Source organism: Myotis nattereri (genome assembly GCF_964212035.1).
Source record: "Myotis nattereri genome assembly, chromosome: 11".
NCBI lineage: Eukaryota > Metazoa > Chordata > Mammalia > Chiroptera > Vespertilionidae > Myotis > Myotis nattereri.
Genome location: NC_138086.1, coordinates 82,661,061 through 82,676,772, shown reverse-complemented (window position 1 = coordinate 82,676,772; position 15,712 = coordinate 82,661,061). Strand labels below are relative to the sequence as shown.

The window sequence follows — 15,712 nt, the reverse complement described above, 5'->3', positions numbered from 1 at the left end:
CCAATGCCACCTGCTGCGCGGACGCACCCCCTCACCCCCCGGCCTCCCCCTCACACACCGCCCACCCCCACCCCCCGTTCCCCGGCCGGGAGTGCAGCGGACTCGCCTCCATAACCGTCCGTGGACTCGGCCTTGCCGCGGAGCGGCTACCACAGGCCTGGCTCCCGGGCGGCGCTGGCCTAGGGTCGCGCGAGTCCGGGTGACTTCCTGCTGCCCAGACTGGCTCCGTTACTCTCCGTCCCTGCCCCACGTGCCCAGCCTTTGCTGATGTAACCCTTTCTTTTCACTTTCGAGCGGTGTCCGTGTCATGGGAGCGCGTACGAGAGGGGAGGGCACGCTCAGCTGACAGCAGCAGTTTGCTGGTGAACAAATTGGGTCTGGACTAGCTCCCCCTGCAGGAAGTTAGCTGCGTGTCCCTGCGCCTGTGCAGTGTCCCGGCAGGCGCTGTGCTGGGGGAAGCTGCATGTCCCCTGCTCACTGTCCTCCGCAGGGGGCCTGGACTGGATGCTGAGCCGCACGGGCGCCGCCCACCTCCTCTCCCTGGGCCACGCGCTGGTCAACCTGTCGTCCTGTGTGCGGCTGGACCGCTTCCGGGGGCTGCAGTCAGGGGCCGCCCTGGAGGCCGCCGCCCACAGCCTCATGCGGCAGAACAGCTTCTTGGCCAGTAAGTGTCCAGTGGCGAACCCTGCTCACGGGGTTGCGCCAACACGCCCCTCCCCGGACAGCACGCCCCACCCCGGACAGCACGCCCCTCCCCCGGGACAGCACGCCCCTCCCCGGACAGCACGCCCCTCCCCCGGGACAGCACGCCCCTCCCCGGACAGCACGCCCCTCCCCCGGGACAGCACGCCCCTCCCCCGGGACAGCACGCCCCTCCCCGGACAGCACGCCCCTCCCCCGGGACAGCACACCCCTCCCCGGACAGCACGCCCCTCCCCCGGGACAGCACGCCCCTCCCCCGGGACAGCACGCCCCTCCCCGGACAGCACGCCCCTCCCCCGGGACAGCACGCCCCTCCCCCGGGACAGCACGCCCCTCCCCGGACAGCACGCCCCTGCTCCCTGAATGTGCCTCCCGTGGCTCAGGGAGAAGCGCCCTCCACACAGAGCAGGGCTCCGCCTGAGGAAGAGGTGGCCATGCCTGGCTCCTGAGCTGTCACTGCCTTGGCCCAGGCTGTGCCTGCACCTGCCTTACTGGGTGACCCTGTGGTTCTATGGGGAAGTCTCACAGGACAAATTAGATGTTTCCTGATTAAACTGCTCCCATTTTTATCAGTTTCCTGACGTCTGGGCTGGGGGTGTGGGGGGAGGAAGGACAGCGGCCGATTCTGCCCCATCTACTGGTGGTTCACTCACTCACGGTGAATCCGATGTGTTCTCAGACGCAACTTGAGTAGACATGGAAGGCGCAGGCAGAGGCAGCTCCCTGGGTCCCTGAGCGATGACACCAGGACATCGGTGCTTAGGAATGTCCTGGGTCCCAGAGAGCAAAGTCCTGAGAAACGCAGAACCAGCCGTTTCTGTGCACGGGGTGCCGTGTGGGTTCACTACAGTGAAACGGGGATGGCCGAGGAGCCGGAGGCCTTGGTCCCGTCGCCCCAGCTGTCTGTGCGACGCTGGTGACAAACGCGCTCACGTGCTCCCCCCCCCCATACGTCCTCCTCTGGGGCCTCCCTGCCAGCTGCTCCGTGGTGACGGCCGTCCGTCCGTCTGTCCATCCATCCGTCCGTCCCTCAGGTGTCATCTTCAACAGCTCCTCCGTGCGCAGGCGCTCCGGCGCAGACGCGCCCCAGCTGCCGCCCCGCGTGGCCTACACCATCCGGACCAGCCTGCTGTACAGCATGCGGACTGACCAGGCGGAGAACCCGTTCTGGAAGTTCCACCCCCAGAGCCTGCCGGCCGACAGCTTTAAGTACAACTACGTCTTCGCCCCGCTGCAAGACATGCTGGAGCGGGCCCTCGTCCGCGTGCTGACCGGGCGGGAGGCCGTGGGGCCCGCCGCACAGGCGCAGCCCATCCCGTACCCCTGCCACAGCAGCGACCTGTGAGTCCCGGTCCCTCCCCGTGGCCCCTCAGCGGGAGGCCGGATGGGGCACCTCCTGGGCTTTGTGTAGTCACCTCAGCATCAGGAGACCGCCAGGCGCACTCAGTGTCTTAGGCGCACTTTTCGGCCCAAGCCGTGGCGGGAGGGACAGCCGTGGCGGGAGGGACAGCGCGGCGGGAGGGACAGCCGTGGCGGGAAGGACAGCGCGGCGGGAAGGACAGCCGTGGCGGGAGGGACAGCGCGGCGGGAAGGACAGCGCGGCGGGAAGGACAGCCTGGCGGGAAGGACAGCGCGGCGGGAAGGACAGCCGTGGCGGGAGGGACAGCCGTGGCGGGAAGGACAGCGCGGCGGGAAGGACAGCCGTGGCGGGAAGGACAGCGCGGCGGGAAGGACAGCCGTGGCGGGAAGGACAGCGCGGCGGGAAGGACAGCCGTGGCGGGAGGGACAGCGCGGCGAGAGGGACAGCGCGGCGGGAGGGACAGCCGTGGCGGGAGGGACAGCGCGGCGGGAGGGACAGCGCGGCGGGACGGACAGCCGTGGCGGGACGGACAGCGCGGCGGGAGGGACAGCCGTGGCGGGAGGGACAGCGCGGCAGGGCCGGTGGCTGTAAATCGGACGTTCGGGTTGGGGGTGCGGTGCTGTCCAGGCTCCGCAGGTCAGACTCCCAGGTCCACCTGTGGGAACGACGGAAGCAGAAAACAGCTCTCTTTTCGCAGATTTTTAAAGATGGGTGTGCGGCCCACCGCAGGACAGAGCGCGATCAGAGCCTGCGCGGCTGCTGGGGGTGGGGGGGGGGGATGTGTGTGTTCAGGCGTGGCCAGTGCGCGCTCAGGCTGGGTCCGTGTGGGGGCACCTGGGACACTGAGGACTTCACTAAGGCAGCCTCCACGGAGGGGGTGCAGCCAGGTTAGCGAGGACACTGGGACGGGAGGGCAGGAGGGAGCCAGCCTTCAGACCGCCCAGGAGTCTCTGTAGGCGGGAGAGGGAGGTGGGCAGTGGGAAGAAGAGGCTTTCTTAACTTTTTCTGTTAATCCTCACCTGAGGATATTTTCCTGTTGCTTTTCAGAGAGAGTGGAAGGGAAGGAGGGAGGGGGCGAGAGAGAGAAATGTCAATGTGTGAGAGACACATGGATTGGCTGCCTCCCACACGCTCCCGACCAGCACGTGCTCTTGACCGAATGGAACCTGAGACCTTTGGTGGGTGGGCCGATGCTCCAGCCACTGAGACACACCGGCCAGGGCGGTTTTCTTACATTTTTGAAGAAATAGGGTGCTGTCGGTGATAGTCCAGTAGAAGGCGAGGACTGATGGGTGTAACTACAGTAATGCAGGGGGGCAGCCCTCGCAAGGGGCGGGGCCGAGCGCAGGCCTTTCATCCAGAGGAACAAGATTCAGCTCCACTGATCCGAACGCGTCCCGTCTCAGCCACAGGTCTCCCCCCTCCCTCTCCCTTCCCCCCTCTTCTTCTCTCTCCCCCCTCCCTCTCCCTTTCCCTCCCCCCTCTCTCTCCCCTTCCCTCTCTTTCTCTCTCCCTCTCCCTTTCCCCCTCTCTCTCCCCCTCCCATTTAATATCTATTAGCAGCCATGGCTCATGTTTTGCGGGACATATGGGGGAAATGTCACTTGAGGAGTGCAGGGTGGGATGGGAGCGGGACTCTATAAAATTTAATGTTCCCTTCAGCCCGTGATTCATGGTGGTTATGGCAGGACAACTTTATGGTGCGCTTCGTGCATACAGAGAATTCCAAGTGTTAATACATTGCTTCGGAGAGCAGGGCAACTTAATGAAAGGCTTTCAGGAAATGAAAAACAACAGCCTGCAGAGTTGTTCCACATGCACACAGCCTGGCTCCTGCGAAGGGCGCCGCGCTCTGCCCCACAGCTCAGGCCCTGCTGTCCACAGGAGCGGCTGGTCCGGAGGAGGGGGGAGCGCAGGTCCACCTGGCCTGGAGGAGGGGGGAGGGCTGGTCCGGAGGAGGGGGGAGGGCTGGTCCGGAGGAGGGGGGAGCCAGGTCCACCTGGCCCTGAGGAGGGGGAGGGCTGGCCTGGAGGAGAGGGGAGGGCTGGCCTGGAGGAGGGGGGAGGGCTGGCCTGGAGGAGGGGGGAGGGCTGGTCCAGAGGAGGGGGGTGGGCTGGCGTGGAGGAGGGGGGAGGGCTGGTCCAGAGGAGGGGGGAGCGCAGGTCCACCTGGCCTGGAGGAGGGGGGAGGGCTGGTCTGGAGGAGGGGGGAGGGCTGGCCTGGAGGAGGGGGGAGGGCTGGTCCAGAGGAGGGGGGTGGGCTGGCGTGGAGGAGGGGGGAGCCAGGTCCACCTGGCCTGGAGGAGGGGGGAGGGCTGGCCTGGAGGAGAGGGGAGGGCTGGCCTGGAGGAGGGGGGAGGGCTGGTCCAGAGGAGGGGGGTGGGCTGGCGTGGAGGAGGGGGGAGCCAGGTCCACCTGGCCCTGAGGAGGGGGAGGGCTGACTTGGGGGAGGAGGGAGTGCTGGCTGGAGGAGGGGGGAGCCACTGGGGGCCGAGTGAGGGCTCCAGGGGAAGTGAGGAGTGAAGGGTCAGGGGTTCATGCTTGAAGTGTCAGGTTCCTGCTTCCAAAAAAATACCAGCGTGACCCTCACAGCCTGCGAGGGTGTCTCCCTACGCTCCTGGTCATGTTTTCCTTGGGAGTGTCCGCAGGTGCCTATAGGAAACCCCCTCACCTGCAAGCAGAGCTGTTGTTTGCTCAGAAGCTCCCCCTGCTGGTCGTCCTCAGGCCTAGGAAGGCCCTCCGGTCTGTCCCCCTCCCGCCAGGGGCTGGCAGGCGCTGGGGGGTGGCACCCCCTGTGGGGGAGGGAAGGGACAGACTCTCAGGTTGTGTCACCATCACTTTCTCCTGCCTGTGGGCTGGTCCCCAAGGAGGACACCCTGCAGCCCTTCCCGCTGCCCAGTGGCCTCTGGGTGCTGCTGACCTTTGCCTGGGGCGGGGGTGGGGGCGGGCAGCAGGAGGCTGGGTGGGGTGGGGGGCAGGCACTTGCTGCAAGTCCCCCGTCACGGACACTTGGATCAAAGTTGTGTGTCTTTGACAAACACAAGAGCCAGTTTCCCGGGTCCCTCCTGGTGTGATTTGCATTCAGCAGGATGGTGCTAATAGAGGGGAGCCCAGAGAAAACACTGTTAAGGCGAGTGTCATGTAGATGGAGCACTTTCGCTGCAGGAGAGAGAGGTGACAATTAAATGTGCTGAAGACCAGCTGTCCTTTCAGAGTGCTAAGAAGATAAGCTTTGATCCTGATTGCCCCTGGGGGGCAGTGCTTTTGTTTGGGCTCCTGACCAGGGGCCAGTCCCCAGGGACCTGGGGGGACTGCTTTCCTAAGGATGGGGGGCCTGCTCTCCTGGGGATCTGGGGGGCTGCTCTCCTGGGGATCTGGGGGGCTGCTCTCCTGGGGATCTGGGGGGGCTGCTTTCCTGGGGATCTGGGGGGGCTGCTTTCCTGAGGATCTGGGAGGACTGCTCTCCTGGGGATCTGATGGGGGGAGGGTGCTGGGCGATGTGCCTGACCGGAACTTGTCTCCTCTGTGACTATTGGCTTTAGAAGTCAGTGGTTACCGACCGAGAGCTGAGAAGATAGAGAAGAACGCTAGCTCAGCGCCATCTAAACATCAGGTGGTTGGTTGCTTGTGTCGGGACGATCCCGCGACTCTTCGAGGGGCGATGCGTGCCTCACACACTGAAACGACCACGTTTTGCCAGGAGAACGCCCTCTCTCTGCTTTGGAAACCCTGTGGCTGCTGCGTGGTGAGCAGTGGGTCACCTGCCTCGATGCTGGTGACCAAGGCTGCTCAGGACAGAGAGCCTCAGGCCCCAAGGGGTGCAGGGCCTCGGGGGAGCGAGTCACCCGCAGTGGCAGGCGGTGGAGGCCACAGCCCTGTCAGCGAGACATGTCTCCTTGTGAGTTCGCGCAGCTATTGAGCCAGGACCCCAAAGAGCTGTCCTGCCTGTCACAGGCTGTGGCCACGGCCGCGGGAGCCTGTTCCCGACAGCGCTCAGTGGGAATGGGGCGGCGTGGGGACCGTGTCTGTGGGAGGGGGCAGCGTGGGGACCATGTCTGTGGGAGCGAGGGCAGCGTGGGGACCATGTGGGAGGGGACGGTGTGGGGACCGTGTCTGTGGGAGGGGGCGGCGTGGGGACCGTGTGGGAGTGCTGGGGTCCAGCCCCAGCAGGTCCAGGGGTCCCCAAAGGTGTGGACAGAGTCGGCGAAGAAGGAATGACACGGAGACAGCGTTCAGGTGATCAGCAGCCTAGCCAGGATCTCCTGCCAAGTTCTGGTCAGGATCTCCGGCAAAGTTCTGGTTAGGATCTTCAGCCAGGTTCTGTGTCCATGTTCTCTTGCTAGGTTCTCCAGCCAGGTTCTGTAGCCATGTTCCCTCGCTAGGTTCTCCAGCCAGGTTCTCCAGGTTCTCCAGCCAGGTTCTGTAGCTATGTTCCCTCGCTAGGTTCTCCAGCCAGGTTCTCCAGGTTCTCCAGCCAGGTTCTGTAGCCATGTTCCCTCGCTAGGTTCTCCAGCCAGGTTCTGTCCAGGTTCTCTAGCCAGGTTCAGTCACCAGGTTCTAGTCAGGTTCTCTTGCCATGTTCTATCCAGGTTCTGTAGCCAGTTTCTGTCCAGGATCTTTTGCCATGTTCTGTGTCTAGGTTCTGTGTCTAGGTTCTGTGTAGGTTCTGTTGTCTTGTTACATCTGTATTTATACCAGTTGATTCCAATCCTATCAATCTCTATTCCAAAGGTTAGGGCGTTTTTTATCTCCATTCCAGGGAGTAAAGATTATGTAGCTTAAGCATGATTGTTCGTAGTTAAAGTGATTAATTACCCGCCTGGCACTTAGGTAAGGGGTTTTATTCCCTCCATAACTTCAGGGGAAAATCCCTACCTGGGGAAACAACCTTTCTCAGAGAGCTTGGTTAAAACACATAGTGCCAAGAAGGTGAGCAAACATATTAAGAACAGTATGCCATATATGCCAGGTCCCTTGAAACAGCAAGGATGGACTGGCTCCCGGCATGGGAGGGGACGGTGTGGGGACCATGTCTGTGGGAGGGGGCGGTGTGGGGACCATGTCTGTGGGAGGGGGCAGTGTGGGGACCGTGTGGGAGGGGACGGTGTGGGGACCGTGTCTGTGGGAGGGGGCGGTGTGGGGACCGTGTGGGAGAGGATGGTGTGGGGACCGTGTCTGTGGGAGGGGGCGGTGTGGGGACCATGTCTCTGGGAGGGGGCAGTGTGGGGACCGTGTGGGAGAGGATGGTGTGGGGACCGTGTGGGAGGGGACGGTGTGGGGACCGTGTCTGTGGGAGGGGGCGGCGTGGGGACCGTGTCTGTGGGAGGGGGCGGCGAGGGGAGGCATGCCCAGAGTGGTGCTGCCTGGTGGGAGCAGAGCCGCCCGCTGGCGCTCACAGCCCCTGGTGCCTCCATACAGATTCTTGAACAACGTGGGTTTCTTCCTGCCCCTGATCATGATGCTGACGTGGATCGTGTCTGTGGCCAGCATGGTCCGAAGGCTGGTTTACGAGCGGGAGATCCAGATGGAAGAGGTGAGCCGCCCGGGGCTGCCTGGGAGACAGGCCTCTGCCTGCCCCTCCTCTGCTGGGCTCTGCGTGGAGCCTGGGGCCCCTGTCCCGGGAACATCACCGTCAGTCCCAAGCCTGCGGGTCAGTAGGCCTTTCCTTGGAGATGGAGGAAGTGAAAGGCAGGTGACATGGGAGGAGGGAAACCCATGTGCTCACTCCCGAGGATGTTTATTGGAGAGAGGGAGGGGAGAGGGAGGGAGAGAGAGACAGAGGGAGAGAGAGAGACTGACGTGAGAGGAACATCGACGTGGCCTTCTGTACACACACAACTGGGGATCGAACCCGCAGCCTAGGTCAGTGCCCGACCGGGAAGCGAGCTGGCAGCCTTTGGTGCCTGGTTGGTGGAGCCGCCCGCCCAGGGCTCAGCCACTCTTATTCCACCCAGGACCACAGGATAGCCATCTTCCTGTCCTAACGGAGCTGGGGCTCTTCAGGCTCATACTTGCTATTTTTGTCAAAACCTAAACTATCAAAATTGCTTTTAACAAAGCAAGTATTGGGGAACCCCTCCCCCCTTTCGCCACAGGAGGGCGAGGCCGGGAGACAAAGGCAGAGGGTTTATTTACCGGCTGTTTATTAGGCACAGACAAGTGTGCGAGTGCCCCGTGCCCCGCTCGGCTCCACGTGGCGCTGCCCGCTGCTCTGCACGCCTCCCCCCTGCATCCCGGTCTCTCTGATCCAGGGGGGCCCCTGGGCAGAGGGCCTGGGGGACGGTCAGTCTCATGGGCTCCCAGCTCCTTGGCCAGAAATCCTTCTTCATGCTCAGTATCGTGATGTTATAGATGAGCAAGTGAATTAATTTTATTGAATTACTTCAAACTGAATTATTTAGCAAAACTCATTCTAAAACCTATGCCATAACCCCTCGAACTTAAGGAAAAGTGTTTCCCCTTTATTGCTTTCTTTGTCCTTATGAAACAAAACCAACACAAGCAAAATGCAAACAGCACAGAATGGAAGTGAGCAGGAGGCGCAGGAGCGAGGAAGCCTGCGGCCTGCGTGGTCAGCGGGGGCCGGGCAGGACTGGCCTGAGCCGTCCCGTGTGGTCTCCCGCCAGGAACTTGTTCCCACGCACTCGCAGCCCAGCTCTCTGCCCTCGCGGGACGGGACCGGCCTCTGTGGGCTCCCAAGAATGAAATGCGGGGGACCTGCCTGGCACGGAGCCCTCGTGGGGCTGGAGGTCCTGGCGGGGCGCCCACCCGCCAGCTGCCTTCCCCCAGGACGAGGACACCCACTGCTGTGGTAACGGCTTCCTCCCCTGCAGCACCTGCGGATGATGGGGGTGCACCCGGCCACCAGCTTTCTGGCCTGGTTCCTGGAGAACGCGGCGGTGATGGCCGTGGGCAGCGCTGCCCTGGCCGTCGTCCTGAAAGCCAGCGGCATCTTTGCGCACAGCAACGCCTTCATCGTGTTCCTCTTCCTGCTGGACTTCGGGGTGTCGGTGGTCATGCTGAGCTACCTGCTGAGCGCGTGCTTCCGGCGGGCGCCCACGGCCGCGCTCTGCTGCAGCCTGCTGTACATGGCCAGCTTCCTGCCCTACGTCGTGCTGCTGGTGCTGCGCAGCCGGCTCAGTGCGGCCGCCCAGACGCTGCTGGTGAGTGTGCGGCTTTGCAAGATGCCCGACGAGACAGAACTCCACCACCCACAGCACGCATCGCCCGGCCCTTTCCGCCTGCGGCCTTCTGGTCTCCTTTCCTCAGGGGCCCTGCGGGGGGCTGCGAGTTTCTCCCCTTACAGCCCCTCCCGGGGAGACGGGGCGATCCCCAGTACCCACGAGAGCATGTGCTTCAGGTCTCTGCTCCGCGCGTGGGAAGAATCCCAATTCCATAGCTATCGTAGTGTAAGCAGCCAGCCTTCTCCCGGAAGCTCCATGAATGCCAGCGCATTAAGTGGAAGTCTGTCCGTCAGCAAAGTCAGGCTTTTCCCACTCAACACGCCTCCGGAAGGAGCGGCAGGACACATTCAGGTCTGACGTGACTCAGGGAGAAGACAGTGCTGCTCGCCCGTGGACACGTGGTCGGTGGGGAAGGGACGGATCGTCATTAACGGGGTCGGGCTCAGCGCACGGGCACGGGGCTGTCTCAGGGTTCACCCCCTGCAGGTGTGGCCTCGGCTGCCTGTGGCCTCAGTGGTGGGAGGGTCTCCTGCTGGTGCGGACCTGAGGGTAGAATATTCTGTGCGAACCACATCCCTTTCTCCAGCGTCCCGGCGGGCCACGCACACAGCACCGTCCGTGTGCAGGCGGACAGGCGGACGGGCGCTCCTGTTGGGCGAGCATCGTGTGCATGCCTGGTGCCGTCAGTGTGACTACTTGCCTCTTGCCTGTGAAAACCCATGACCACGGTTTGGGGCTGGTGCTGGGTGTTTTCAGGGGAATGAAAGCCGCCGGGGCCGTGCAGGGCCCGTATGCTCTCCGCGGAGGGAAAGGGAGGAAAAGGGCTGTTCACGCCGCACGGGTTTCAGACGCTGCGGCCGGTCTCACCCACCTCGTGGGGAAGGGCTCCCTGCAAAGTCTGATCGCCTCTGCGTGCTCAGGTGGTTTCCAGCCGGGAAAGCCTGCCTCTGGTACCTTAGGCTTTAGTAACGCGAGGCGCCTTTTCGGCCGCCTTCCGGCCCCGGGAGCTCTGCCACGGAAGCGGAGCGGCGGTTCCCTCGCGCTTGATCGTCCCGGGGAGGACACGTGCGCATCCTCAGCCTGCGCTGGGCTGGGGGCCTCGCTCTGCACAGAACATAGGACAGGCCCTGCCCTTCCCCTCCTTGTGCCGCATTCTGCCCCCAGCGTGGGGTCATCCCTGCAGGCGCTGCAGGAGAGACCGTTCCTTTCAGCGTTAGAGACGAGCGTGTCCCCCGCGTCTCCGGCGGCTGGCAGTGGGCTGCGTGTCCAGGTGTGGACACGGGCATACGGGGCCCTTAGGGGGAACTGCGTGGCGCCGTGGACATCCTGTCCCGTCACGCACCAGCGGCTGTTTCTCTCTCTCCTCGCTCCACGCAGTGCCTCCTCTCCACGACCGCCTTTGGACAAGGAGTGTTTTTCATCACGTTCCTGGAAGGGCAGGAGGCAGGTAAGACGACGCGCGGTTACAGGCGCTCTCAGTGGCCCGGGTGCTAGGGGTTTGCAGGGTCCTGTTGTGGGGGGACAGTAGGAGGTCCCCACCCCAGAGCAGGGCCCTTGGGATGAGATGCTGGTGCTCAGCGTGGCTGCGCAGCACCTCCCGCGTCCAGCTGCCCTGGCCCTCGGAACGCTCGGGAGTAGCCACAGCGCCATGGCCCAGCCGCTGCCCGGTCCGCCCACCAGCCAATGCCCGGCTTTTCCTCACGGCACCCCGACACCCCGTTCCCTTAGCAACCTTCTAATGCTTCCAGGAACGGGGTGTGCACACGCCTGGCTCTCACGGTCCTGTCGAACTGGACTCTGCCTCCCTGGGTCTCTGCCCACTTTCCTAGTTCCGTTCCCATTCTCTCTCTCACGTGTCAGCCTCCACTGCGGTCTGCCTGCTCTCGCCTCTGCGTCCAGAAAGGGACTTAACCAGTGCAGAGAGGGTACAATTATCCACTTTACTCCCATGATTGCATCCCTATTAATTCGGCCTAAAATAACATTTAAAAAAATTGATTGTCAGTCTTTTTCACTCATCTTGAAATTTTGACAACTGACATCCTAAGCCAGGACAGACATATATTTCTTCCATGTTTATATGGTGTTTGTGAACACTTACTGTTAAAATATACGCAATAAATGCAGCTCACCTCCAGCTGCTGTGTACTAGCCCTTTCACTGGGCGCTGGTCTCGGAATTCTCTGGCATTTCAGCAAAACACGCTGAGCCGTTTGCCATTTCACACGGAGGCTGTGCCGAGACAGGCGCGCGAGCCAGGCCTCCTGAGCGCCCGCAGCGGCTCCGAAACCAGCTGGTCCGGGAGGCGGAGGGAGCAGTCACTGTCAGGCCTTTGATCATTTCGGACAAATTCCCACAAGTGTCAGCATTTATTCTGTGAGTTCTAGGCTTGTCCTTAGGGGACTGAGGAAGAGGGATATCTTACTTAGTGTGTATTTTAACCCGCAGTAAATTGCAAATACATTGTAAGAAATAATGGTCCTAGCCCCGTCCCAGGCCTTGTATGTCCTTTTTATATATTTCCTGAGAGCAGGGAAAATGATATAATTTAGAGTCTGGATTGCAAGGAGCCTTCTTTATCTTTTTGTATCACATGCCTTTTTTCTCAAAACCAGTAAATGAGGAAAGCACCTTTCAGAAAGTTTAAATGTTGGATATTAATGTTCATGGCCACTCTGCCTGTAGCATTGAACCCAACGCACCTCCTTGGGCTTCAGCTGCTGCCAGCTCTGCCAGAGCCTCCAGGACTAACACCCCCATCTCTCCTTCCCGGGGTTGACTCTGCCCTCCCTCCCTCCAGGGGTCCAGTGGGGCAACCTGGACCAGCCTCCGGAGCAGGCGGGCATGGCGCTTGGCTGGGTCTGCGGGATGATCCTGGTCGACTCGGGCCTTTACTTTCTGAGTGGCTGGTACCTGAGCAGCTTGGTTCCTGGTAAGACGCCTACACTTTGTAAGATGACAGAATGAACTTAAAGCGAGTTAGCTCCTGTGCTGTTGCAGTGAAACTGCTGTGCCAGAGACAGAGGGAGGAAATGTGGGAGCTTGTTGTTTAAGCAATGCTGGCTTTCTCCACTCAATGTATACATTATTTTTTAAAAATATGTTTTTATTGATCTCAGAGAGGAAGGGAGAGGGAGAGAGAGATAGAAACATCAATGGTGAGAGAGATTCATTGATCAGCTGCCTCCTGCACGCCCCCTACTGGGGATTGAGGTCATAACCAGGCATGTGCCCTGACGGGAAATCAAACCGTGACCTCCTGGTTCATGGGTTGATGTTCAACCATTGAGCCACACTGGCTGGGCCTAATGTACACATTTATATAACTTTAAGTTATGTAACATGTTAACATAATATTCTAAAACACAAATTATTTAAATAAAATACTAAACAAGGAAATTTTTAATTGATGAAATGTTTCCAAAAGATAGACATTTACATTAATAATAACGTTCAAGAATCATTGAAGATAACGACAGCAACTGGTGATGGTATAAAACCTTCCTGTAACTCGACGAGGATGTAAACAGTGGAGCCGTCAGCAGAGCAGATGGCAGCGCTCAGTAGCCAGCCCACTCGTGAGCGAGTCACTCTGTAGTGGTGTTTGCATGTCGGTCAATGAGAAGAGACACACATTCAGTTAACCTGCAGGAGAGAAAACCAGACTCGTTCCTCGTCATCAGAAACAAACACCGTGAGAATAATGAGTCAATAGGGAAAGCACGGTTGTTAAAGGTAGGGAAGGTTTTTCTAAACACCAAAGACATAAGTAATGAAAATCAATCGAGTTTCATTTATAAGAATTTAAATCAAATTGCAAATAGCCAAATAAAGTTATAAGACAATTTATAAGCTTATAAAACTATTTAAAGAAAATGATAACATTCTCAAATCAGATTTTAAAAAGACATATCTCAGTATTTAGTTAACAATTTTAAAACATCGTAATTTGGTTTAAATGCCAAATGGTTGTTTATGTGGACTTATGCGACATCTTTTTTCCGTTGTTAATTTTTCTGCTTTAAACATGCACTTCTCCTGTAAGCAGTTAAACTACAGGAATTGACTACATGCTTTATATTTCATTTTTTCAAAACGCGAATGATTTAATGAGCGCAGAGAGCAGGCGTGTTGGGTGTGGCCCCGCAGCTGCACAGCAGGGAGAGGCGTGCCGGGGAGCAGCCGCTGGTGCTGCTGGGAGGAGTGAGCCTGGACACGCCTGTCCTCCTCTTCCTTGGAGACGGGTGCGAGGGCGGGGTCTGCTCTCCCTGGGAGGACTCGAGGGTCGGAACAGCGGTCACAAGGCCCAGAGCGGGTGGGGCAGTGTCTTGATGAAGGTGGCGCTGTGCCCTGGGGAGAGGAACGATGGTGAGGGATGGCCCTCGTGTCTGAGCGGGCTGTGCCCTGGGTCCCATGCCCTCGGCTCGCTGCCAGGGGCGCCTGTGTGTCCCCTCCCTCTTCCCTCTTGTCTGGCAGCAGGTAGCAGTCCCCGCCCCTCTCTCAGCACCTTCCCTCCGGCCCCCCTCCCCCCCCCCATGCCAGTGCCATGTTTGGCACAGCTCGTGGCAGTTTCTGCTGCTTTCGGCTCTGGCAGCTCTGGATTGACACCTGCCCAGACTTGCGCCAAGTTTTGCAAAAGCCCTGCTCTGGGGAGGGGAGAGCTGACGAGAGGCGTGGGGTGGGGAGTCGAGCACCCAGGCTGTGCCCCCGCCCCTCGTAGGGCGTCTCTTCCCACGGGCCCACGTGTCCCGCTGGCCGTCCCCCTGGAGACCCTGGCAGCACCCGAGAACAGTCGTTTACGGAGACGGAGAGTGGGTGGTGGGCGGGCGGAGGAGAGGTCCTGGAGGTTGGTTGGACAGCAGTGTGAGTGTGCTCAGCGGCGCTTTAACGATGAAGGCGTGTATTTTGTCACGTATGTTGAAGACAGTTACACACAGAAGACTGGGTGCAGAAGTGCACTTGGAGGTCACCTCTGGAGAGACTCAGGTGAAGGAGCTGGTGGTAGCCATGAGGAAGGCGGCTCGGCCCAGGGGGCCGATCGGGGCGATGGGGCGTCCAGCGGGTCCTGTGGGGTCAGTGGGCATCAGCCACGCCGGTGGCTCAGAGGAGTGCTGAGTTTTCTTTTTGCAGAAGCTAATGAAGCAGCTCAGGGCTCCGGGGACAGGACACCTGAATGCCAATCGGGAGAAGTTTCGGGAGCCCTTGGCGGGTGGAGAAGGCTGGGGATCTGTCCCTTCCTCCCGGCTCGCCTGCTCGCGGGCTCTTGCTCGGTGCCTCCTGAGGGGAGGGCCGTGTGTCAGCCTTGTACCCAGCAGTCCCGGTGGAGCTCACGGCAAATTTCTACCCATAACGTCTTCTCATGAACTGGAGCAGTTCCCTCGGACCCAGCCACACCCAGCCAGCTCCAGCCAGGGCCCCAGACCGGCGGCTGGTGCTGTCTCTACCTCCCCTGGGACGCCCCTGCCTGCTTCCATCACTGCCAGTGTGGGGCTTGGCTGATGGGTTCCCGGCCTGGGAGGCGAGCTCGGGGCCCATGTGGATGCGCAGCCATACTTGGTGGTGGGCAGGCGCGGAGCGGGCAGCGTGCACGGGAAGCAGGGCACAGGGCGAGGAGCTGGGAGCCCCGGCCCCGCCAGCCTGGGTTTGGCGGCTCCCATTCATTTTCGTTACTAGATCAATGAGGGGTATCTTTAAAGTCCAGATCGGTTAGAGCTGGGATGGCCTAATGAGCAAATCACCATTAATATCCAACTTATTTCTAATGTCTTTCTCCTAACTCTGCAAGGCCTCTCCCAGCTGTCTGCTTTCCACCTGTATTGCCACCTGCTCAGGGGGCCCCAGGGGCAGGGGAGGGAGGGCCCAGGTGGCCCGGTGCAGTGAGGAGGGGTCAGGCCCGAGATTGCCGCTGGCCCGTCCACGGCACGTGTGTGGAACGTGTCGGCATGGAATAACGCGGTGTTCATGCGTTAGGATGTCCAGTTGCAGGATATTGTTCTGAGTAGAAAAGAGCTGAAAGGGTCTGACCGGTGCCTTGTTTCCCAGGCTCCGGGGGTGTCCAGAAGCCGTGGTATTTCCCCTTCATGGCATCCTCCTGGAAGGGCTCGTGTGGCCTGGCCACCCGGAGGCCGTGTGCTCGGGCTTCCAGGCTGTTCTCCCTCCGTGAGGACGTCGGACACACAGGTGTGTACAGAGCGGCATGGGGCATGGCAGACACTTAGGGTTTCCCGGGGTTTCCCACATCCTCCCCTGGTGCTTCCCTGGGGGGCGCATCCTGCTCCTGCTCCCGGGAGGCTACGGGGACAGGCAGGCGGTGGCCCCTCTGCCCAGGCCTGCCATCCCTGGGCCTGTGGGAGACGACGGCCGGGCATCCAAGTGCACAGGCCCCGGGACGGTGGCTCTGCAGCCAGTCTGTGAAGGGATGGTCTCCCCCGTCACACGGGGAATTGGAGCCTCTTAGGAGATCGGGC

General features: G+C 60.6%; 1 protein-coding gene across 1 annotated transcript in view; it reads left to right on the top strand.

The window, feature by feature from the left end:
* The window catches only part of ABCA13 (ATP binding cassette subfamily A member 13), a gene marked incomplete at its 5' end in the record, with an annotated part of 113,718 nt that overhangs the window by 48,829 nt on the left and 49,177 nt on the right, over window positions 1-15,712 (top strand). Inside the window, 6 exons of the mRNA XM_081102009.1 lie at window positions 491-664; window positions 1,737-2,043; window positions 7,480-7,594; window positions 8,895-9,224; window positions 10,623-10,692; window positions 12,046-12,177. Of these exons, the coding sequence (XP_080958135.1) occupies window positions 491-664; window positions 1,737-2,043; window positions 7,480-7,594; window positions 8,895-9,224; window positions 10,623-10,692; window positions 12,046-12,177 (1,128 nt within the window). The remainder of the gene's footprint in view (window positions 1-490; window positions 665-1,736; window positions 2,044-7,479; window positions 7,595-8,894; window positions 9,225-10,622; window positions 10,693-12,045; window positions 12,178-15,712) is intronic.